The 25853-nt window shown below is 42.3% G+C and overlaps 1 protein-coding gene across 18 annotated transcripts in view; it reads left to right on the top strand.

The window, feature by feature from the left end:
• Gprk1 (G protein-coupled receptor kinase 1) overlaps positions 1 to 25853 on the top strand; it is a 609802-nt gene that overhangs the window by 209330 nt on the left and 374619 nt on the right. For 15 of the 18 annotated variants that reach the window (XR_011605115.1, XR_011605112.1, XR_011605114.1 and 12 more), the window contains one exon: positions 7130 to 7191. The exons of the other annotated variants lie outside the window; for them this stretch is intronic. Coding sequence is in view for 11 of the 15 variants with exons in the window: in XM_070998248.1 (XP_070854349.1) it covers positions 7130 to 7191 (62 nt within the window). In the remaining 4 variants the exon portion in view is untranslated. The remainder of the gene's footprint in view (positions 1 to 7129; positions 7192 to 25853) is intronic. 18 annotated transcript variants of the gene reach the window in all.

Raw genomic sequence — 25853 nt, 5'->3', positions numbered from 1 at the left:
TCCTTGGTTGCGAAATTATAACGGGCCTTCTTGCAGCACCCGTGTGTGTGTGTGTAGAAGGGCTGTCAGGCGACCGGGTGTGTTGGTATTGGTGACTGTGCTCTATCGGTGTGAGAGCACTTGTTGGGGGCACAAACGGAGACGATCGCAATTTGTGTTAGATGGAGTGCTGGGTGTTATGCATTATAACCCACAATTGAAAGATAAAACTGCGATTTTTAAACTTCAAGCAAGAGTCCCCTCATGGGCCACCATGTTCAGTTGTGACGCCATGCCAAATAAAAGCTCTGTACGGCTGTCATTGTAAGAGGGGCTCTTGGGAGTAATTAAACGACTGAAGTTCAAATATAACAGTTTAGCCTTTAATTCATTAGCTTATAATGTGTACACTTCACTCTTCTTCATTAATTAACTTTAACAAAATAATGGGTCGCAATGGACAGAAAAATAAAAGAAGACAATGTTGTTCCGGTCGCTGAAGCTTGTAGTTCTCACTGCCCTTCTCTCTCGTTCTGTCGGGTTGCCAGATCTCCTGACCTTCTTCTTCAGTTGGCAGGGCGATCAGCTGTGCATACGAACCAAGTACCGCGGGACTGAACATGCCGCCCGCCAATGCGAAATCCGCGTGATACATGTGTTGTTCAGGATTCTGGATCTGAATTCCCTTGTACTCGTAGCGGCTAAGACAAAGAGAAAGAGAAATGACATACGGTTGCAATTAATTACCAAGGGAGCAATAGCTGGTTCATATTAGCATGAGATCGGCAGGCGACAAAGCTTGGAGATGGAGCGTTTTTGACTGCCTGATTTTGTTTTCAGTGTTACAACTCGAACGAGTGAATCCTCTCCAGGATGGAGACTGGTAATTCTGCCGAGCGACCATTGCGATGGAGGCAGTTGATCGTCCTTCATGAGTACTAATTCGTTGATTTTAAAATTCTCCTTTTCTTGACACCATTTTGGGCGAGTTTGAAGATGGGACAGCCAATCTCGGCTCCATTGCGTCCAAAACTGACGGATCAAATTTTGATGAGACAGAAATTGCTCACGGAACGACGAGTTTTGAGGGCGACAATGGGCAGGTGCGAGCAGGGTGTCACCAATAAGAAAATGTGCCGGCGTGAGAGCTTCTAAGTCGTCTGGATCAGCTGTTAGCGGACAAAGTGGCCGAGAGTTTAGGCAAGCTTCAATCCGGATGAGCACCGTTGCGGGTTCCTCATAAGTCAGCTTTTGGCTTCCGACAGTCCTCTTCAGGTGATGCTTGACGGACTTGACCCCAGCCTCCCAAAGGCCTCCGAAATTGGGAGAGTATGGCGGAGTGAAATGCCATGTAGGGCACGTAGCGTGGTCGCGATCCGCCTGGTGTGCGCTTGCTAATACATATGTTGAACTGGTCCTCGGCGACCAGTAAAACGAGAAAATGCTAGTAGGAAGTGTTCCGACGAGAGTCCGGTAACCGCTTCTAGGTGAACTGCCTTCGTAGCCAAGCAGACGAAAATAGCAATGTATCCTTTGTAAGTACTTGTCCCACGAAGCCGTGCTGCCTGGATTTCGATTGCCCCGGTATAATCGACGCCGGCCGCAATGAATGGGCGGTTTGGTGGGTTGACTCTGTGCACCGGCAGGTCGCCCATCAATTGACTTCCGATGCTAGGTGACGCGCGGAAGCACGTGATGCATTTTCGAAGGATTGTTCGGACGGCTTGTCTTCCATTTGGAATCCAGAACTTGTACCTCGTGTGGGCTAAAGTAAGATGAGCGCCGCCATGCAGGGTAGCTTGATGGAAGTTCTGAATTACCAGCTCTGTAAAGAAATGACGCTGCGGTAAGATGATTGGATGTTTGCGATCGAAAGAAAGGTTGGAATGTTTGAGACGACCGCGAACGCGTAAGATGCCGTCGTCAAGAAAGGGAGTGAGATTTCTTAGGGTGCTCTTCGGAGGCAGAGGATTTTCTGCGAGGATCGCGTGCATGTCGGATTGAAAGGTCTTGGCTTGTACTATTTTCACGACGCAGCGAAGTGCATTGTCCAGTTCCTCTGGCGACAGCTGACTGTAAGATCTGGTTTTCTTCGATTGAGCGTTGTGACAAAAGCGCAGTATGTATGCTATGACTCGAACGAGTTTGGTGTAAGTTGAAAACCGCTCAATGAGATTAATGTCTACTTGGGTGGTGTGCAAACGAACTTGCAAAGATTTTGCTTCTAGGGACTGCTCATCAAACTTTATGTTCGGTACCTCTGTGTCCGGCCACTCACTGGAGTGTTGCCTCAACCATGCTGGTCCGTGCCACCAGAGATCAAAGATGGAGATTTCTGATGGGGATAGTCCTCTCGTGGCGCTGCCTGCTGGATTATCCGCCGTGGGAACATGTCTCCATTGGTTTGAATCGCTGTGGTCCAGAATGTAGGCAACGCGATTGGCAACGAACGGGATCGTGAGGGGTTTCGTTGGAGAGATTTTGGATTTTGCAGTGATGAGAGTAGTATAAAACGATGAATCCGGTTGGGGTATACGCATGTAAACCGCCGCTGCGTAGGCGTGAGTGGACCCGTCGCAGAAAGCGTGCAACTGGATATCAAGGCTAAAGTCTGGCGTATACCGTACGCTGCGAGGTATTCGGATTTTGCTGATGTCCTCCAGATTGACACGGAACTTTTTCCATTTGTTAGCGATGGAACTGGGCACTGGGTCGTCCCATCCTAAGTGCTTGCGATCGTTCTCGGAATGGAGGTGTGCCATTGTGACTTCCTTTAGAATTAATTTTGCTGAAATGAGAATAGGGGCTATTAGTCCTAAGGGATCGAAAAGTCTGGCAATGCTCGAAAGAATTTCTCTTTTGGTTGAACCCGTGGGAATGCTCGCTTGCAATTTGTAGGTGAAACAGTCTTGGTTAGGTAACCAATGCATTCCTAAGGTTTTGACTGTATCAGAGTTTTCCCAGCTTCGTGACGTTTGATTGCATCGGTTTGATGAAGGAATGCTGTCTAGAAGCGCTATGTCGTTACTAGACCATTTTCTCAATTCCATATTTGCGGATTTTAGAGCGTTCTGGATTTGTAAACTCTTGTTTTGTGCTGCTGAGATAGTGTGATCACCAGAAAGAATATCGTCGACGTAGATTTCGTGCTTTAAGACCTCTTCCGCCAGTGGATAATTTTCGCGTTCATCCTCTGCAAGTTGACGAACGACTCTAATGGCGGTGAATGGGGCAGAAGCGGTACCGAAAGTTACAGTTGACAGGCAATATTCCTTGATGTTTCCATCCGCCGCCCGCCATAAAATCCGCTGGTACTGCGTGTCGTCCGGATGTACGTCGATGCAGCGGTACATGCGCTGGATGTCGGCGGTGAAAACATGCCGGTACTGTCTCCAATTCAGCAACACTGCAGGGAGATCATTTTGGAGAGTGATCGTTTAGAGATCGACCGTTTGAGGTCTTTGCCGATGCGTCGAATACAATGCGCTGTTTGGTGGTGAGACTGTCTTCTTTATAGACAGCGTGATGAGGAAGAACGCAGGATTCAACCCGACAAGATTTTTTGGAGGTACTGACGGTTGATCTCTCACTAGAGACTGCTGGTGTGATTTGTCCCAATTCAAAATATTCTTCGATTCCCTCCTTGTAGCGAATCCATTTGTCTGGATCCCGTTCATAACGCCGCTCTAATTGAAGAAACCTGTTTAAAGCGACTTGATGCGATTTTCCTAGGGCCATTGTGGGATCGAAATGCCATTTGAAAGGTAGTCTTACCATAAAACTACCGTTTGGTTGACGTGTGTGCGTTTCCTTAAAGAAGGACTCACACCACCGCTCTTCGTCAGATTGAAGTGATCGGCTTGGGACAGATTCTATTTCGCAAAAATTCTTCAAAAGCGATTCCGTGTCTAGCGTGGTTTGATGACAGCGAATATTAAGTGTGTGGATTGATTCCTGGAACTTGCCGAGTATCATCCAACCTAAGTGAGAATTTTGTGCAATAGGTTCGTATGGATTTCCGATTCGGGTTCCCGGAAGGATAAGACCCGCCATGAGGTCGGCTCCGATGATGAGATCTATGCGTTTCGAGCGATAGTATAAAGGATCCGAGAGCTGGAGTCCGTTGATGTGTTTCCAGTTTTGAGGCGAAAACGATTGGTTTGGTAGATGTGAGGTTAGCGAGTTCATAACGTACGCAGCGTCGACATCTAGATTGAACGTTGGGTTTAGCGACGTTCGGTTGCAGCATCTTGCCGTAAAGTTGCACCGTTGACCAGTAGTTTGGCCGACGCCGGCGATCGAAGCGCGGATTCTGCATCGTGGAAGCTGGAGAGCTTGGACGGTATGCTCTGAGATTATTGTAGCTTCCGACCCCTGATCGATGAGGGCAGTTATTGTCGCTTGAGCGCCGCTCTGGGGGTGGCAGACAATAATCCGAAACGAAGCTAGAAAATTTATTTCAATACCTAATAAAATATGTTCGCAGTACCAAGATAAATGAATAAATCTATTATTATGCTCCAAAATAAACTTCTGACTTTTTATTTCCAGTTAAAATTACAGGTACGGAGAATGGAAAATACTTCCTTCACTGACTTGCGAGTTGTTGCGCGGTCGTGATTTCAACCCATATTATGGGACGTGTTAGAGCTAGCAGTCAGCCGTGAGGTCGTTGGCGTGAGGCCCAGGCTTGTGCATGTGTCCCTTTTATTGCGGTCAGGTAATGGATAGGTGCGCATGTTCGGGTAGCTCTAACTTGAATCCCTTTTATGACATGTTTATGACCCATTTGTGGAAAGGAGAGAATCTTAGACAATTTACCAGTTAAACGTTCTGGGGCGGAAACAAATATTCCACATTTGAGAGTCATTTACATGTGAGTTTTATTTTATGGGGTTCTTTAAATTAGTGATCACACCTTTCCCCAACATGATCGGTTATGTTCCTCTTAGATAACAACCTTTGAATACTATGGGTGTGCGACTTTTCTCACGCGCACCTTTCTCACGTGACTTTTAATTGTTCATAATGAGGGGAAGGATACATGATCAATATTGTCACATGGGGATGTGGGAGCGATGGGGGCAATCTCCTCTGAGATAATAACCTTTGGATAGTATGGGTGTGCGACCTTTCTCACGTGCACCTTTCTGACGTGACTATTAATTGCTCATAATGAGGGGAAGGATACATGATCAATATTGTCACATGGGGATGTAAGGGCGATGGTGCCAATTAAGTATACTCTTTATGGACATGATCGTGATATTTTTATCATTTCAAAGCTCACTAAAATCAGATAATTTATTGGTTACGCGTGCAAAAAATATTAAACGTATATATTTTTAAAAGGTTCAAGCAAAGTTAGACTGAGAGATGAGTAACAACGGAATCAAATGTACCCCAAAATTTTTGGTGTGGACTTTCGATGTGAATTTTTGATCTTCCTAGTGTGCGAGGTCTGTGTAAGAATCTTTGCTTGTGTTAGTGTATACCTTCGTGTGCTCTGGTGTAAAAAGGCTTAATATTGTATTTCACTGAAGCGCCGTAACAAAGCGCTGAGGACTAGGCGTATAGTCTCTTGACTGCGGAACTTGTGGGACCGAATTCAACTCCGAGTATAAACAACTTTTTATACCCGTTACTCGTAGAGTTAAAGGGTATACTAGATTCGTCGGAAAGTATGTAACAGGCAGAAGGAAGCGTTTCCGACCCCATAAAGTATATACATTCTTGATCAGGATCACTAGTCGAGTCGATCTAGCCATGTCCGTCTGTCCGTCTGTCCGTCTGTCTGTCCGGATGAACGCTGAGATCTCGGAAACTATGAGAGCTAGGCTATTGAGATTTGGCGTACAGATTCCTGAGCTTCTTACGCAGCGAAAGTTTGTTTCAGTAGACTGCCACGCCCACTCTAACGCCCACAAACCGCCCAAAACTGTTACTCCAACAGTTTTGATGCTAGATAGAAAATTTTATCTGAAATGTATTGTTCTCAACAATACCTATCGATTGACCTAAAAAAAAGTTTGCCACGCCCACTTAAACGCCCACAAACCGCGAAAACCTGTGACGCCCACAATTTGCATGCTAGATAAGAAATTTTAACTGAAATGTATTGGTGTCGTCAATACCTATCGATTGATCCAAAAATAAATTTGCCACGCCCTCTCTAACGCCCATAACGCTTAAATCTATCTACCGCCGGTAGGTGGCGCATTTTAATCTCGCTTTGCTGCTTGCATATCTCCATTTCCCTTTGAGTAACGGGTATCTGATAGTCGAGGTACTCGATTATAGCGTTCTTCCTTGTTTTTTATGAACAATCGGGATATTTTTCAAACAACAATTCTAATCATGGGTTGAACAAATCATCGATATTTATTAGAGATTCATTTTTGAAAATCATAAGGGAAAATAATTCTTGTATTGATAGCTCTGCAGATGATTTTGTTTTCAATATACCCATCGAGTTGACCTCAAGCCGATATTTTCTAGGATATATTGCTAGGGATCGAACTGCAAAAGATGTGGAGCAATTATTTAAGTACAGGTAGAAACGTTGAATTCGCCATATAAAATTTGTATTGCTGAAAAAAGTTAATTGCTTATTCAGATATATTTTTTATTGTGTACAAAATGCGTATAAAAGTTTTGCAAAATGTTTTCAATAACAATCATAACCAGAACGCATTAAACAAAAAACATTTAAAATATATCTAATAATAATATAAAACACAAATACAATAATCAATTTTTAATGAATCAATGCGTAAAGTATACTCGAGACATCGATTTTTCATCTCGGTTTAATGAATAAAAATTTGATCAATAAAAATATATAACAAATCTATAATCAAAGTTTTGCAAATTCAATTGAAATTGCACACCACATGCATCAAATCACATGCTTTCACTAATACGCCACCAGGCGGCTAGAAGCGTAATAGGTTAGTTGACGTAATAGGATAGGTTGCGCTAGCCACAAGCAAGCATATCTCCATTCTTCTCCTTTTAGCTGAGTAACGGATATCTAATAGTCGAGGCTATCGACCATAGCGTGCTCTCTTTTTTTTTTTATTGGAAAAAACTAGAAATAAGAAAAAGCTTACCGCAGCGAAAATAATATTCTAATGTTTCATTTGTACAGCCATACATGGAAGAAATATTCACACAACTTAAAGGAAGGCCATTTAAAAAATTTTTAGAGAGGTAAGTTTTTTTTTATAAAATTCCTATAAATTTTTTCACGTTAAATAAATTTATTTAAATAAAAAGCAAGTACTGGTAAAAGGATTGAAAAAAAAAATACCATTCCGATGGTGTTGTAAATGTTGTAAGGTCCCTTTACGGCGAAAAAAAAGAACTTAAGACGATCTTTTACTTTAGAAGCTTCCTACTTATCATCGCAATATAACAAATTTCTAAAAACAATAAAAAGTGATTGATTCTTGAAAATAAAAGCCACATTTAAGTTAAAATAAAAATTTTATTTTTAAGGCGATCTTATACTTAAAACCGCCACCGGAATTCCCCTCCCCTTTTCAACATCAGTTTCTAAGATTTGACATGTTCTAGTAAACATATTATACGGCTATGATCTCGTCACACATCAAGATGTGTAGACCATAAAGTCACAATGGACAGGGCGGAATTTATACAAAAATTCAAATGGCGTTCTTGGCTGGGAAAGCAAAAAGGTTATGAAGAACTTATTTCGAAACCACTTTTAACTACAATAATAGCAGAGAATTTCTTGGAATTTCATCTAATTTCAACGGCTTAGCCACCCAGCCCCAACAGTCGATGTTGGATTTCAGAACCTTTGAAATATTCTGTCCTTGGATTTTTCTCTTCTGCAAAGGTGGCTCAAACCGCTTCACATAAGATTCACTTATTACTATTATTTTTCGGCTATACAGCCACTTTTTCCGAACCCTATTTCTACAAACTTTCTGTATGAAATATTGTCTAAATCCAAATGTGATTAATCCGACGCAGCGGCATTTAATATATGTATTTTAATTTCGCTATTTGTGGCCAACAGTATTCCAGTTTCCTTTGCCCACAATTGTACACTTTAAACAATTCCAGTAGATATTCCAGTGCTACTATTCAACTTAAAATTTTACTCAAATATATTTAAATTCCAATTGTGTGTAAAATATAACTCAGCCACAGTCAAAAATTCCCGACTAAAATTTTTCAACAACTTTTCTCGACCTCCAGTTACTGTTAAATTATTTTTAAAATTCAAAACAAAGTTACAATATTCCCAAATGCTCTTCAGCAAAACGTCTGCAATTAAATTTAGCATGTAATTAATTAACAAGCGAAGTCTTCAACATTCCCGCAACGTTATTGTTATTCGCACCCCCCACAAATATTTATTTAATTTTATTCAGATTATCTTCGCTGGCCGATTATCTGGGACCTTTTCACGGCGATATATATAGACAGTCCGAATCTAACGCCCATTGAAATTTGTTTTACTTAAATTCAAAAACTAGTGGCGAAGCTATTTCATTGTTTCGAGATCCCCACTCACCAATGATGTCCTTCGCTCAGCCAAAGAAAACCTAACTGAGCGTTTCAAAATTAAGCGATTGCAGGTGAACAGTAACCTTAAAACTCTCTTCAATGTTCAATCCATAGCACAGGAGTCTGGAGCAGCCTTAAATGAACTTCAGCGCGTTTTTCATTTCCTTACAATTTTTCGGCGTTACTATTGAGAATTGGTACCCTATCCTGGTTTATACAAAACTACCAAAGCTCACGCTCTCATAATGGGAGCAAACTCTCCAAAATAAAGCCGAAGAAAGCTTGTTTTTTTTCTTTTTGGCGGAGCGCCATCTAACTCTTGAGGCCGTCGATAGCTTCCGATCCGCCAATTCCCTCCATGTCCAGTCCAAAGACACATATCGAATGGCAGAAGTTCCAATAATAAATTTGTTCACGACTAGGATCGTTCCTGTACTAAATGCCTGCGATCGCGCTCGCTCTGCCTTCTCTCCCTCTCCATCTCTCCCCGAAGTCTGCGCTTCGCTTTGCCACACAGCCAACGTCACAATCGATCTTTTGCGCGGTACGTTTGAAAATCGCATAATCAGCCGAAACGGCAATGTCAACTGGCCGCATCGCAGCTGCGATTTGACCCCGTTGGACTATTTTTTGTGGGGTGCCGTAAAGGATAAGTATTACGCCAACCACCCAGAGACGATAGACGACCTAAAGCACGAGATTGAAGTCGCCATCAGGGCCATTGAGGGCCATACCATCGAAAATGTGTTTAAAAATTGGGTCGACCGAATGGGATACTGTAAAGCCAGCCGAGGCAGCCATATGAACAAAGTGGTGTTTCATACATAAACCACAATGTTGAGGTTATCCAATAAAAAAAATTTTGAAATATATAAACTCGTTGTTCTTTTATAGGGATTTTAAAACGCAAATCTTTCGTGGGCCACCCTGTATACGCTTCCCTTTATCTGCTTCATACCTTTCCCCGAATTACCCTTTCACTCTACGTGTAACGGGTATAAAAACAATTTTGAGTCGCTTATTGCACCAATTCAAAGATAACACAATGTATAGCATGTTTGTAGTTGTACAAATAAATACGTATGGATGGTTTAAATGAATTCTTTATTTTACGTTGGCTGTTTCGATATTTCTTTAATGCAACTAAGTTGCATACATATGTACATGCTGTTCTGGCGGATCGGGAAATGGAGCGGATGCGAGTGTTTAGTGGTTGAGGGGCTCGGGGTGAAACCTTACTGTTTCTGCCGAATGGCCTCTCGGATGTCAAGCCCTTTGAGGTGGATTGGATCGAAGGATTAGCTGAAACGGCATTTCGGTTAGGTCTTCCAACGAGTTTCGGCGGGGCCGCCGAGGGATCTGCTGAGTCGTAACTCTAGCTGCAACGTCCCGTCTTCCATTCTCTTCTAATTCTCAATCGATGGACTCAATTTGATGTATCTAAAGCTTCAGTTCCGCTAAGAATTCATTCAAGTTAATACTAGTTTAATCTCCTGTTCCTCTAAGTTTTGGACGCACCTATTTGTTTCTTCAAATATGAATATTTAAAGCTTTCTAATCATATCTATTGTTAACAAAATCCTGTCAATATATTCCATATCCTTTTATCCTCCTCTACAAATCTTTTACCTGTCCCATTCCTAAAATTATTGATAAATGTCTTTACCCTGACCACCTCTTCATTTATTTACCTCGTTAAAATGTAAAATATTACCATGAACTTGAGGTCTGTCTTTTCTGGTAAATTTATTGTTTTTCTTGATCTTCTCTCTTCCTCTTGCATCTTTCTTATATCTTCTTCCAATTTCTCCGCATATAGCTTCCAACCTCATTTTCATCAACTATAGTTTTCTCTGTAGGGAACCAACTACATATTTTGTCTCTGCTTCTTTAGATAATGTTTTATGCGTTAGAATTATTCTTGTTGCACCTTTTTCGATATGTGCTAGAGGTTTGTCTCCCTCTAACAGCCACACTTCGAACTTTTTCGCCGCAGTCATGCTCGTCGCCAATCCGTTATTATTGTTATTCGTTAGATATGTTCAATCCTCTAATATTCTGTTTGTGATATTTTTGTGGTCACAACTGTCATTATCTTCCGCCACCTTATGTTTTCAAAGCCCAGGAGTAAGCTTTTCCCTCCTACTTTCTCTCCTGAATGTTGTGTCTTTTACCTTTACTATGTTGGGATCCTGCCTGCCTGCGTTTGCTGCTTCTATTCTCTTAATCTTTTGATGCTAAACCTTTTCTTTTGCCTTAAGATATATTTAAGCTTGAAAGTCATTTATTATACCCGTTACTCGTAGAGTAAAAGGGTATACTAGATTCGTCGGAAAGTATGTAACAGGCAGAAGGAAGCGTTTCCGAATCACTAGCCGAGCCGATCTAGCCATGTCCGTCTGTCCGTCTGTCCTTCTGTCTGACCGGATGAACGCTGAGATCTCGGAAACTATAGGAGCTAGGCTATTGAGATTTAGCGTGCAGATTCCTGAGCTTCTTACGCAGCGCAAGTTTGTTTCAGCAGAGTGCCACGCCCACTTTAACGCCCACAAATCGCCCAAACCTGTGACGCCCACAATTTTCATGCTAGATAAAAAATTTTAACTGAAATGTATTGGTCTCGTCAGTACCTATCGATTGATCCAAAATAAATTCGCCCACTCTAACGCCCATAACGCTTAGATCTGTCTACCGCCGGTAGGTGGCGCATTTTAATCTCGTTTTGCTGCTGGCATATCTCCATTTAGCTGAGTAACGGGTATCTGATAGTCGAGGTACTCGACTATAGCGTTCTTCCTTGTTTTTTTTAACTAATCGTGCTCATTATTAAATGAAACGTTATTCAGAAAATTTTTTGTACGTTATAAATGCCTCGCTCAATATCTCTTCGTGTTTGATTTTTATTCTCTTTTATTTTTTTCTTTCTGTTATATGTCTGTATATTTCTATTCTGTTGGAATGTAATTTCTCGACCGTAATTGTAATTATTCGGCGATTGTTGCAAAGAAGTCGTTTGTAGTTCTAAGTCATACTGCCCACAGAAATCCTTATATAGTTTTGATGACGATTCCACCCATTGGTCGCGGGCTATTTTCCTTGGAATTTCAAACCGTTTTTTTTATTACATTTACTACATTTATACTATCATTAAAAGTTTTTGTGCTCCGATCACTATTATATCATCCTGGTAATCAAATGCGTGAGGTGACATTTCGTGACCAATTACTTGGTCCAAAATCAGCTGAAAAGTGGCAGCCACTGTGTAGTACAAACGTCATTACCCTCCAATGGAGTAAACATTTGCCTGGCGCTACAAAAGCCGTGTATCGCATCGCTCAATTAGTTCGCGGCCCGACATATAAGGAGCAGTAGTAAGCAAATATAGATATTTTTTTATCGAAAGTGTCGATTATCATAAGCTCTGTGTAAAAATTATACAACTCTGTGACCACGTGCTTTTAAGTTACAAATTTTTAAGTAATACAACCTTTGGGTTTTTCTACAATATGGAAAAAAAGGAGTTTCGTGTCCTGATTAAGCACTGTTTTTTGATAGGAAAAAATACAGTAGAAGCAAAAGCTTGGCTTGATAAACATTACCCAGATTCTTCTCCGGGAAAATCAACCATCAAAGATTGTTACAATGAATTTAAACGTGATCGTGTGGACACCAAAGACGCTGAACGCAGTGGTCGCCCAGAAACAGCAGTTACGCCAGAAAATGCGGCAAAAATCCGAAAAATGGTATTGGCCGATCGCAAATTGAAATTAAAGGAGATAGCTGATGCCTCAAAGATATCGGAAGGCAGTGTGTTTACGATATTACATGAACATTTGGACATGAGAAAGCTCTGCTCGAAGTGGGTGCCGCGATTGCTAACACCGGACCAAAAGCAACAACGCATCGATGCTTCCGAGACGTGTTTAAGCATGTTGAAGCGCAATAGGACCGATTTTTTTCGTCGTTACGTAACCATGATTGAAACCTGGATACACCACTATACTCCAGAATCCAGTCGTCAGTCTTCTGAGTGGGTGGTAGCCGGTGAAAGCCGTCCGAAGCGTCCCAAAACACAAATATCGGCGGGTAAGGTTATGGCTTCTGTATTTTGGGATGCACATGGGATTTTATTTATAGACTACCTGGAAAAAGGTAAAACAATAAACAGCGAATATTATATAAAACTGCTGGATCGATTGGATCGCGTTATCAAGGAAAAACGTCCACATATGGCCAAGAAGAAACCACTGTTTCACCAGGATAATGCACCATGCCACAAGTCTATGGCAACAATGGTGAAATTGAGTGAATTGAGGTTCGAACTTCTGCCGCACCCACCTTATTCTCCAGTGACTACTGGCTTTTTTTAGATCTCAAAAAGCGCCTCTAAGGCAAGAGATATCGATCAAATGAAGAGGTGATTGTCGATACTGAGACCTATTTTGAGGGTAAAAGTTCATCTTTCTACAAAAATGGCATAGAAAGGTTGCAGAAGCGCTGGACTGAGTGTATAGCCGTAGATGGAAACTATATTGATGAATAAAACAAAATTTTCAAATTTTTTTCCTTGTTAGGCCGGGAACTTATTGAGCGGTGTGATATTGCCTGCTGCTTTCTTTAAGTAATATCTGCCAGTATCCATCATTCAGGACCAAACTGCTAATGTAACGCGCTTCCCTTAGTTGATATAGGATGTTGCTTATGCGGGGCATTGGGTAGGCATCCTTTACTGACTTCGCGTTGATCTGTCTGAAGTCGACACACAGTCTCCACTTGCCTGAATTCTTTTTCTTCATCACGATGGGGGAGCTGTATGGGCTCTTTGAATGCTCTATGAACCCCATTTGGAGAAGCTCGTCCACTTTTGCGTGGATTTCCGCTTGGATTTTTGGGTTCTTGGGGTAGTACCTCTGCTTGATTGGCTTGTCATCCTTCATTTTGATCTGGTGCTCTGCCATATTCGATGTTCCCGTCACTGTGCTGAAGCCTGCCAGCTCTGTTTCCAGGAACGCTGTAGTATCGTCCAACTCGTTTTCTTGTTGAACGACTGCTACCGATATCTTTTCCTCGAGCCATCCATTGTGTCGGTTCCTGGCTGGTATTATTATCTCGTGTCCAGCACACCTTATCTCGGTTCCGACTTGTTTGAGGAAGTTCCATTCCAACACCAACGGATATTCCGGGTGAAATCAACAGGCTCATGGTCACTTGTTTGTTTCCGAATTTGTCCTTGTAATCCTTCCTAGAGCAGCAATATTGTCCGCCGTTTCTTCGGTAACGAAGCTTGCCGTTGCTCCGGTGTCGATTGTGGCTCCGGACAACTGCTGCTCCTCCACGATTAGCTTGCCCGTTAGTTTGGAGAGGTAACATTGTGCGATCCCCGCTCGCCACTCTGCGGCTGAGATCGCTGGCCATTTCCCGATCGTTGGCAGCAATCGACGCTCCTGACACCCACCTTGCCGCGTATTCAGCAGAATAACAGCCGTTGGTTTCGACACCCTCTAGCCCAGTGTCCGTTCCCACCACATTTCCGACAGGCCTCCTGCGGGTCTGTGATATGGGTGGCATCTTGTGGCCTCTGTATGTTGCTTGACGGCCTCCATAATATATTGTTTGGCTGTCTTTGTTGCTGTGGGGATGGTGTCCATTGGCCTCCACGTGGTCCTTCGGTTGCCTGCTGCAGTCTGGCTTGGTGTGGTGGTGACCATTGATCATGTCCACGTGTCTCCTGGCTGTCTGTCTCCTCGCATTTTCAGCATGTGACCTGCGTTGGTGCTGCCGCCTTGGTCTTCGAGAACTTATTCTCCTGTGCGAAAGCTTCCCTTTCTTTTACGAGTTCTTCGTACTCATCGTCTAAGATCATTATCGTATCCAGGTCCGACACTTTGTACGCTCTTAGGAAGATCCTTAGACTTGGGTGCAGTTCTCTTTAATGATCCTTAATGTCTCTTTTGTAGAATAGCTAAGTGGCCTTACCATCGTCTGCATGTCGATCATGTAGTCCTTGAACGACTCGCTGAAGCCCTGCTTCCGTTGCCGGACCTGTTCTGCCAGCCTGGTGAAGAAAACTCTCGGCAGAAAATAGGTGTGGAAGCTTTCTATGAACTCCCACCAGGTTCTCCATTGTTTGTTGTTGGCGATGAACCATTTCAAAGCCCTTCCCTTAAGTAATGCCGGCATCGCTCGGGGGATCTTATCTAAGTCCAAGCCGTACGTGCTGGCGGACCATTCTACCTGCTCCAGGAACTCAAATGGTTTTTCCGCCCCGTCGTCCCGTTTACGGACCTGTTTAGCGACCTTTGCATAGTCCGACTGGTCTCGAGGTCAGCGCTGCTGTTTTTCTATCTTGGCTTGACTCTCTCTTGTGGGTCTCTTTTTGATAGTTGTCAATGCTCGTGGTATGTTGCTTCCAGCTCGGCCCAGATGTCGCCGAGGTGTGGGTCGTTTACCGTTTCTGAGTAGTATTCTTTTTTTTTTTGGTTTTAAATCATCTTATGGATGATAGGGCTGTTGGTCGCAACAACACTGTCGCATAGACCAGGTACTAGTGGTTTGAAGCTGCATGCGCGAGACACCTATGTAGACGCAGCTGCTATCGATATTAATCGTGGATATTCTTAATGTCGTGATGATTGAGGTTATTCTTCCCGAATGTTCTTCTTAAGGTAGTGATGTCAAAAAATGTGGTTATCCTCCGGGTAGGTCCTCCGAGAGGTTTTGATCTGGCGTTGTTGGTACAGGACGTTGTTTGCAAGGACCTTCAGGATGTGATAGTACATAGACTCGTACTTCACTCTGAATGTCTCAGATTTGGAACCACAGAAGATGGTCCTACAAGGACTTCCTGGCAGTTAGCTTGAGAGGCTTTTGTTTGGCCAAACGCCACAGAATTTTACTTGTTATAAATGGTGAAAAAATAGGTAGATTAAAAGTTTAGATTGGCTGTACTAATGAATTTTGCCAGCTCTCTAAAATGGAGTGGTTCTTTTTAATAAGTAATGCATTCAAATCTTTATAGTACTTCAATATTTTGAATTTGGGTCGAATGTTGTTAAGTTTTTGGCATTCGAAGATCATATGCTTGGCATATTCAGGTACATTGCATATATCAAATAAATTTGTACTTACAGCAGAAAAACCTTATCATATGTCGAGTCAACCATAAGTCTTTTTAAAACTTTTATACTTTTTGCGTTCCATTTTAATTCATGGTGCCATGGTTTTTTTGGTATATTTGGGAAGACCTTTATGAGGATTGATCCCTTGATTGTACACTTATTCTTGTATTCCTCATTCCAGTTGGATTCTAAAAGTTTTTTGATTTTCCTTATGGCATATTTAAAGTTAAGCCCAATGTCTATCGATTCTCCTTCGTTTACAGCTGATTTGGCAATGAGGTCAGTCTTTTCTTTAATGTTAATGCCCTTGTGGACAGGTACCCAAACTAGTTATAGCTTTTCAACATCTAAATTCTCAATTGCGTTATGTATCTCTTGATCCATGTACGCTTCTGAATTTTTATTATTAATTAAACTGATAGCCCCAAGGCAATCACAGGTCATCGCAACGTTCATTACTTGGACCTTTGAGAAAGAAGAGAGTGGAACATCGAACTTAAACTTGTGAAAAATCCCGCTGGGCATTTCTTGTATCCCAATGCCACTTGAGACAGGCCCTATTGACGCATCTGTGGAAATCAAGTCCATCCATTTCCAATATATTTCTTAAAGATTTCCCCATAAAAGGCACGGAGTTCCTCAAATGAGTATTCATTTTTGCTTTTGCCTAGAACTTTTTCATTTACACATATCTTGTTGAAGACGAAAAACAGGGCGCGTAGCTAAGTATTGTCGAAAAAGAAATGCAACTCATTTATCGTGTTGGCTTAGCTTGTTTCAGCAGGAGATGACCTGGTGACCTCGAAGAGCAGGGGGTTTTGTGCTTTCAGCATGAACAATTCTTTGGCGGTGAAAAGTTTGGCTCTGAATATCGGTGGCATAACACCGGCACGAAAAAAAAATTTCATGCTTGCTTGTACCAGGAGGCACACCTCCCCACATCTTCTCAAGGCTCCAGCCTGAGCAATCTGTAAGGTTTGGATCACTCCACCGCCCATGTCCGCAATACTATTTTTTTTTTTTTTTTTTTTTTTTTTTTGTAAAAGTGTATATTTATTCAGGATTAACAGGTATACTGCTACCTATGTGGCAGCTTGAGCAGGTTGTAAATATAGGGGATAACAAAGTGTTGGTATACAAGATTATACATTAATTCTTTTCATTTCATATTTAGTTAGACTAGGTGTTAAATATATCTTAATGGAAGGTCATGTGGGTGGTTTTTTTCAGTCTTCTTCTTGTTGGTTTCCAAATTAGCCTCTTCGCCAGGGAGTTAGGATGAGAGCCAAGGCGTCTGAACGCAATACTAGTTATAGCATATTCCTGCTTGCTTCTTACAAACAATTTGATAAAGTTTGTACTGACTTTGGGTTTCAACCCAGACTTGATCGTAGTAGCGTATTGAAGAATTCTTGAGCTGATCTTAGTATCAGCTTTTATCTTTTTGACATGCTCTTTATGTGACATGTTGGCAGATATGATCCTACCTAGAAAAGTAACACTTTTTGGATTAGGTACAGCCACATTCTCTAAGGCTACATTCGCTTACATGTAAAAATCCCCTACCTTACTGTCGATAAAGATTCCACTAGTCTGCCGTAAGCAGTCCTCTTAAAACACAAACTAGGCTGTACATTTATTGCAGTCCTAGGATTGTTAAAAAATCCATTAATACAGAGCTGAAGGGTACGATGATAACAATCTTCAGGTAAAGATAGTGGCGAAATACGACTGACTTCAGCATCGCTACTATCAAAAACAAAGATTAAGTCAAGAAGACGACCAATATGATTGGGAATCCTGTTAACTTGCTGCAAAGATAGTTCAACAAGACCATCAATAAAATCATTTTGCATCCTAGGAATCATTGCCAATGAGTCCTTACTCTCCAACCAAGAGATATTGGGAAGATTAAAGTCACCAAGCACAATAAGTTGGTCAGTTTCAGTAAGCAACAAGGAGATAGATTGTATGGCGGACAGGTGCAGTAGATACACGTTAAATTCAGAGCCGGGCGCCGACGAAGAAGTCATGGAAAGGGAGCTATTTTTTTTTATATACTCGTGGACAATTATTTCAGCAGGCCAAAAATTGGGGCAAAGAAGTTTAGAGAACAGCCCGTCCGGAACAAGTATTTTAAATGAAGAGTAATCTCTTATCTGTTTAAAATAAAATTTGGTGATGTCAATACCATTTTGATTGGGAAGGGAGAGGTTTGTGACAATATGATGCATAACGTCATTTACTGTTATTGCTGCATTCAACCTAGACACAAAAATAGATTTCCTAGGTACCATGACAGCGAGTGGTACCGGAGAAGAGAGAGCAGGGCTATGCGTGTTTTTCCTAGGGATCATGCTAGTAAGTGGGACAGGAGGAGGGTATTAGCTATAGGAAGTACAAGGTGCGGCAGAGCCCCGGAAGTGGCAACAGCCGGTGAACGGTTAGTAGGCCTTAATGACTCAGGCGAAACTACAGTCCCTAAATCTGGCAGCGATTGCCCCGTGGGGTCATTCGTTGATGACTCGATCCCATTGGGATCATCCTCGTCGCACGACACATAGCCTGCAGTGGGGCTGGGAAGAGAGAGGTTGGTCGAGAGATCTGGAACGTGTAAAGAAACATTAGGCAGTGTAGGACCACGATTTATATTTAATGAAGATTGACTTAGAAGAATCCGACCTTTAAAGTTCGAGTCGCAAACATTAAATCGACTTAATAAGTCCGTAAATCCAGCACGTAATGCCTGGAACTCCAGCTCCGTTTGCCTCATAAATGCTCTTATATCGATTGGGCAGCACTATGCCCAAAGTCTGCACATTTTGCGTGCGCAATGTTCTCACATAACCAGCAACTAACAATTGGCTGCCGAGAAGTGATTTTACTAAAAAATTGGCAACCAACAACACAGCAGGCAGACATCGTTTACAAGTTGAGGTCAGTTAAATGTAGAATGTAGAAAAAGTAGAAAAAGTAGAAAAAGTAGAAAAAGTAGGAAGTTTTAGATGAGCGCCAACAAACAGCTGTGTGGCTTTGCAAAGCGCAGAGGAAAGATAAAAAAAGAGAGCGGTAAGACCAATTCAGCAAAGACCCGTTAACTCGAAAATGAGAGCCGGTGACTGAAGTTGGGAGAATGTAGCAGAGCGAACGGTGCCAGAGAGCGCCAAAACAACAATGTACATAAGAAACAACAACAATGCATAAAGCACCCGCGTCTTTAACTATTATCCAATATAATTATAAAGATAATGGATTTAACACAAATAACTAATTTGCATGCAAACGGCGGCCTCAACCGAGTTGAAAATGAAACTTTGGGAATATATCAGATCGGTAATTTAGACACTAGGCGAATAAATGTAGGAGCAAATATAAAACGCGTCCGTATACAACAGAGACCGAATTCGAATGACTTGATTCATTGACTTGATGCAATCTTTTTGTGTATATGTTGAACAAGATTGGGGATAAGTAGGATCCTTGAGGAACCCCATCTTTTGACACTTGTATTGCAGTTACCAGTTTCAACACACGATTTGATAGAAAACTAAGAATCCAGTCTGTAAAGACTTTTGGAAACCTGTCATGTTCCATAAACACTTTAAGGAAATTCAGATTTACTCAGTTATACGCATTGGATAGGTCAACAACGGCTAGAACACCATTTACCTATTCTTTTTCCTTGAAGCTATGACATTAATCACATCATTTATGCACATCGCCGCTGATTTTCCGTTCTGGTATGCATAAGACCTATATGGCAGTAACTTATTTTCATTTATAAATAGTTCTAGTCTCTCTTTAATCATACAATATACTGTTTTACAATAAACTGTGTTCGTACCCAAAGGTACTCAACATGACCACACCCAACAAATCAAGCAGTAGCCAAGTTGGGAACAGTACCGTGTTCCAAGTAGTATATAAGCAGGTATCAAATGAAGAATAAATCAGTTATCAACACACCTCTTAACTCCGCGGTTCTACTTCCTACATCTGGGAATAGGGCTCGTAATACACTATCTCAACTAGCAGCTAACCACGTTAGCTCAACCTCAGCGCAGCTCAGCATCGCCTGTGGTCCGGCATCGCCGTAACCATCGTTACCATTGCCGCGACGCGATAGTCCTGCCATCAAAGCGTCCCCGTGCCAGCGACAAGTGCTCAATACCCCCTTGTCCCGCGGTGTGACCCGGAAGTGTCTACTTCGGTTAGGCACAAACATTGGTGACCCCGACGTGAACCTTTAACAACAAAGGATCACACTCAAGCAACCCCCTTCCCACTAAAGGACTCACAGCTTTATCCAGCTTCATAGGATACGCTTCTTCTTCCAGCGTCACAGGAACTTCAGCTTAATCCAGCTTCACAGGATTCGCTTCTTCTTCCAGCGTCACAGGAACTTCAGCTTCATCCAGCTTCACAGGACTCGCTTCTTCTTCCAGCGTCACAGGAACTTCAGCTTCATCCAGCTTCACAGGATTCGCTTCTTCTTCCAGCGTCACAGGAACTTCAGCTTCATCCAGCTTCACAGGATTCGCTTCTTCTTCCAGCGTCACAGGAACTTAAGCTTCATCCAGCTTCACAGGATACGCTTCTTCTTCCAGCGTCACAGGAACTTCAGCTTCATCCAGCTTCACAGGATACTCAGCTTCATCCAGCTTCACAGGATACTCAGCTTCATCCAGCTTCACAGGATACTCAGTTGCATCCAGCTTCACAGGATACTCAGCTTCATCCAGCTTCACAAGATTCTTTGTTTCCAAGACACACAATATGTCTACTTCATTCATTGAGGAAACAAGTCACACAAGAATCGATTTACACAACCGATTACTAGACACCCAAAACGAGCTGCAAGGGAAAATCCAATCTTTGTTTTGCGGTAATTTGGCTATTTTGTTTGGTATCGTTTGTAGCTTTGATCAGATCTATGATTTGGGATGATATGATGAATTTTATTATTTTATTTATTTTATTTTTATCACTTGTGTCATTTGTATACACCAATCTGCTAAAGTAGCTGTGTTTTTTAATACTGCATTTACCTTGAGATCCTTGAAGGGAGGAAAGTTACCATCATAATTCTCCAGGAGAGAGTAATTTTGAGATACTGAGTAAGTACTAAATACCTCCTTCCTAGCTATCTTCTTGATTGTCATAATTTTATTGATGACCTGCTTCTTTGCCCATATTGGACAGATTTGTTTATCCTTGGCACTGTGGTTTTTGGCATTAAACAGAATAATACCCCTAATAACTCCTATAGACTCAACAAAGTGTCGCGGAATAAAAGCGTTTAAATTCATCTTCTTTAACTCGGCATTAAGAACTAGGGAGTTGGCATCTCGAGCGTTTTGAAAGTATATTTTGTATAGAGAGGCAAGTGGAATAATTTCCTAGAAACCGATGTCTGATTTTTTGGTACAGCAGCCACACCAAAATGAAATGAAAGGACTTGCCTTTGGCCGACACCGTTTAACCGGCGTCCGCCATGTAAGCCGCTGTGTTTACCAGCCTGCCAAAACTCACCAAAATACACCACTTCTAATGGAAGTAATTTTCCTTTTTTTCACAATAAAAAAAAGAAGAAATTAACACTTCTAAACAGTTTTCTACTTTATGCCACACACATTTTCACAGAGCCTTTGATACTCAAAAAAGTAAAGTTTTTTTTTGAAACGAGCAGAACACAACCGGTCTTACTCGCTGCCGAAACGGAAGTGCTGAGTAGTATTCCGACACTGCCTTCTTCATGTCGTCTAGCCTCCCCTCCAGGGCGACATAGGCCTCTGTTCGACATGGGCGAAGTCCTCCTTCTTAAGGCGGTAAATCTATTCGTATCCGTACCACTACTTTACTGAAGGTTCTTACAAATAATTTTATTAATTATGATAAAATCCCAGCGAGGCCTCGTACGGATTCGGGCCATGATGCTGGACCAGTTATTGATAGCATGACCATGGATGACCGGATATGCGCTAACAATACAAATTTCAATATTTATTTTCAAAATATCGGTGGTATGCGTACGAAAGCTCAATCCCTTTTCCAGGCAACGTCTCATGGTGATCATGACGTCATCATTTTTGTTGAAACCTGGCTCAACATGGATTTTTTCGATAATGAATTCTTCGATACAAATCTTTATCATGTGTTCCGTAAGGATCGAGATTCCGTTAAAACACGATGCTCCAGAGGTGGCGGAGTTTTAATTGCTGTGCGGCGTGAGCTGCGTTGCATTGCTATTTGTCTCCAGAACGAGGATTCTCTGCTCGACCAACTCTGTGTATCTCTCGCTGGTCCTACGGAAACAATTTTCCTGACAGTATCATACATACCCCCAAGCAGCAGTTTTGATTTATATAAAGCGCATGTTGACAACATTGCCCACCTATACCAGGAGCTGGAAGATGGCCATTATATATGTGTTTTGGGCGACTTCAACCTATCTTCGCTCGTGTGGGCTCATGATCTTGAGTCTTCAGCAATGGTTCCCAGTAATCTGCATCTTCCCCATGAAATCTTAGTCATCGATGAGCTTCTTAGTATGGGATTAGTCCAGATTAACCATGTTTTTAATAACTTAAATAAGCTTCTAGATCTAATTTTTGTACACCCTGATTTATGCCTTACTCTATGCTGCAGCGATAATCCTCTAGCCGCGTGTGATGCTCATCACAAGCCCCTATTAATCTTAATTACTTGTTATATTTTCTCACCAAATAATTCTCGCTTGCCTCTTACCTATATTAATTCTAGCAGTTTAGATTCTATCCGTAGTGATATTTCTAATATCAGATGGGCGGAAGTCCTCTCGCATGCGGATGTGAATACAACCTATGAAGTTTTTATATCTTTTCTCTCTACTATTATAGGCAGATATGCTAAAACTAGAGTTCAAAGTTCTTATAGACTACCATGGTACACACAAGGACTAAAAAAATACAAAAATCTCCGAAATAAATTCTATAAGCGCTACATAGAAAGCGGTGAAGCTGCCGACTTTGATCGGTACAAACAACATAAGCGTGAGTTTGAGTTCCTCAATAAATTCTTATACAGCCAATATATTGCTGATATAGAGTGTAAACTAATTACCAATCCTAAGTCATTCTGGCACTTTATCAATTCTAAACGTACAACCTCCTACTTTCCTTCCCATATGTCATATGAAAGTCTTTCAGCTTCTTCTGATATTGGGGTCGCTAATCTATTTGCTAAGTACTTTGTATCTAACTTTGAACCGAGCTCGCTGTGGAATGACGATGATTCACTCGGTGCCATTGCCACGATGCTGAATATTGGGTGCTTAGATGTTACTGATTTGGACTGTCATATGGCGGCTGAGAGTTTTAACGACTCAGGAAAATTAGACTGCGATGGCCTTTCTCCATTTATTTTGAAAAACTGTATAGGTGTTCTTTGTGAGCCCCTAAAAATGATCTTCAACAAGTCTCTTTCCACTGGCGTATTTGCGCATAGATGGAAACTTGCCACAGTTTCTCCTATATTCAAGTCTGGTTACAAAAACATTGTTTCAAATTATAGGCCAATTGCAAAGCTAAGTAATGTTTCAAAAATGTTTGAACGAATTGTAGCTAAGCAGCTAACTTTTCTTGCTGGTCGGATCATCAGTCCTAACCAACATGGTTTTACCATTAACTTAGCTACGTTTAATCTTTTTTGCATCCACTCGTTTATCAGTCATCATCAAGTTGATGTAGTCTACACCGACTTCGCCAAAGCATTTGACAAAGTCTCCCATAATGCTTTATTGGCAAAATTGCAGAAATTGGGATTTCATTCATTAATATTAAATTGGTTTAAATCTTATTTAGATGGGCGGATTTATAGAGTAGAGTGCAATGGTGTTTTCTCAAACCCGTATGTGGCTACTTCTGGCCTTCCTCAGGGAAGTGCATTGGGTCCGTTTCTATTCATCATCTTCATTAATGATTTAAGCTATTGCATAACAAATTCTGAATTCCTGTTGTTTGCGGACGATCTTAAAATATTTAGGTCTGTGAATTCAATCTCCGATAGTGAACTTCTTCAAAATGACCTAGTAAAAGTGGGAAATTGGTGTTCTCGTAATAAGTTGCCTCTGAACGTGTCAAAATGTTTCTACGTTAGGTACAGCAAACGATTAATTAATGTCCTTAGCTCTTATTCCATTAGTTCCCATGTTCGTTCCTTAAGAAATGAATCACTGGACCTAGGAGTTATGTTTGATACCAAATTTACTTTCATGGATCACATAAACTACATAATTCCAAAGGCATACGCTATGTATGGTTTTGTAAAACGAAATTCCACGCAATTTAAAGATCCGTACGCGAAACTAAGCCTATTTTCTTCGTTCATTAGGTCCAGATTGGAATATGCTTCGTTTGTCTGGAGTCCGACTGGAACTACACACATCAATCGTATTGAGCGTGTTCAAAAAAAATTCCTATCTTTTGCCCTTCTTTCTCTAAACTTTAATGACCCGGTTCCCTCTTACTCTGCGAAATGTCGTCTTGTGCACCTTTCTTCCCTACAAGATCGTAGAACAACTAGCGCACTAGTTTTTATTTGTGACCTGCTGTCCTCCAAAATAGACTGCCCTGCATTGCTGAGTAGCATAGGCTTTTCCGTACCTGGTAGGTCTTTAAGGTCATTTGAACCTTTTTTTATTCCGGCATATAGAGCTAACTATGCTTTTAATGAGCCTCTGTGTAGAGCCTTGTTCTACTGGAACAAACTTCCATCTCACATGCGGCTGGACCCATGCTCCCCTAGGGAATTAATTAAGAAAACCCTTTACAATTACCTTTCGTCCCTTAATATTTAGTTTAGTAATAGACAAGTAGCCAGTTAAGGTACCAACTGTTGGCGAAATAAATAAATAAATAAATAAATCCACTTCTTTCCTATTTTAATTGGGTTGCTCTCACTGTTGGGTCAATCACGTTGGGCGCCAGATGTAACGATCTGATTTTGTTGGTCTGATCGCTAGGAGATTTGTGCGGCTAGCTCAGAAGATTGTGTGTTTGTCCCACCAAATTTATATGACGTGACTGCCCCGTAGATCAGTGAGAAAACACAGAGTTCGAATGGTAACGGTGGGTTTTATTCTCGTGTTATTAATAAACCGGGTGTGTGGCTGGGCTGGCCTCGGTATCTCCTTGCTGTGGTTCCACAGGCTGCTGATGTTCCTCGTCCTGGCCTGTCGACGCTTTGACTTGATGACTGCTGGCTTCTGTGTCTCGGGATGCTCGTAGTGGCCGCCTCTGCTCGCTTGCCGACGCGATTCCTCGGGGTCGCTTGTCGCGCCTTGGACTCGCAGAGAGTTCGGCCTTGCGGGCTTAGGGAAGCGTCGCCGTTCTCAGACTAGGGTGAACAAGCCTTGCTCTCCAGGCCAACGCCTTTCGAGGCAAAACCTGTCCCTTGCTTTGTCCCGGACGGTCCCGCTAGGTTCTTGCTCAGGTCGCGCTGACAGTCAAGGCTAACGCCAGGAAGCTGCCTAGTAGTCCACTTTGCTTTACACCTAGCGCAGACGAACGTTCCACCCGGCTTCTCCCCAAAGAGCTCCGCGCGGCGATGGTGACGTGGCTGACGGTGATGTCTGCTGGCGTCGCTGCCGATGTCCTCTGCGCTGATTCTTGACTTGGGTGTCCTTGGGCAACAGCCGTTCCGGGACTTGCCGAGCCGCTGGGATTCTCTAGGACTACGTCTTTTGAATGCCTAACGGTTCGATCGCTCGTCCTTCCTGACTGGTAGCTTTGCGCTTCGGGCACTCGGGGTTTTGGGGAGTTGCTGTTCGGGGTCTTCACCGGTGATCGCAGGGCTCTCCAGGATAACGCCTCTTGAAACCACCGCTCGTCCTACACGCCAGGCCCTACTTGGTCGGGTAAGGTACGCTGGGTTTTATACATCATTCCCCCCGAGCTCACGGTTCCTCGTCGCAGACCTCTTTCGCTTGAGTCTGACAGACTCGCCAGGGTGTGGTCGTGACAAAGTTGGAAACCAAACGCCTTGACTGGCCGTGTGATGCCCTCCGGACCTCAGCCACTTGTGTCTCAATTCGGAGATTCCTGATGTCCCAATACCAAACGTCTCGACGTGGCGATCTTGCTCCTTGTAGGCTTCCCACGGCGCTGCTTCCGACGATTCGCCTTGTGGCTCCCTTGTAGTTTACTCGGTTGACGGACTGTTCACTTTGGTATCTTG

Source organism: Drosophila suzukii, assembly GCF_043229965.1.
Source record: "Drosophila suzukii chromosome 2 unlocalized genomic scaffold, CBGP_Dsuzu_IsoJpt1.0 scf_2c, whole genome shotgun sequence".
NCBI lineage: Eukaryota > Metazoa > Arthropoda > Insecta > Diptera > Drosophilidae > Drosophila > Drosophila suzukii.
This window is presented reverse-complemented; position numbering and strand designations above follow the sequence as displayed.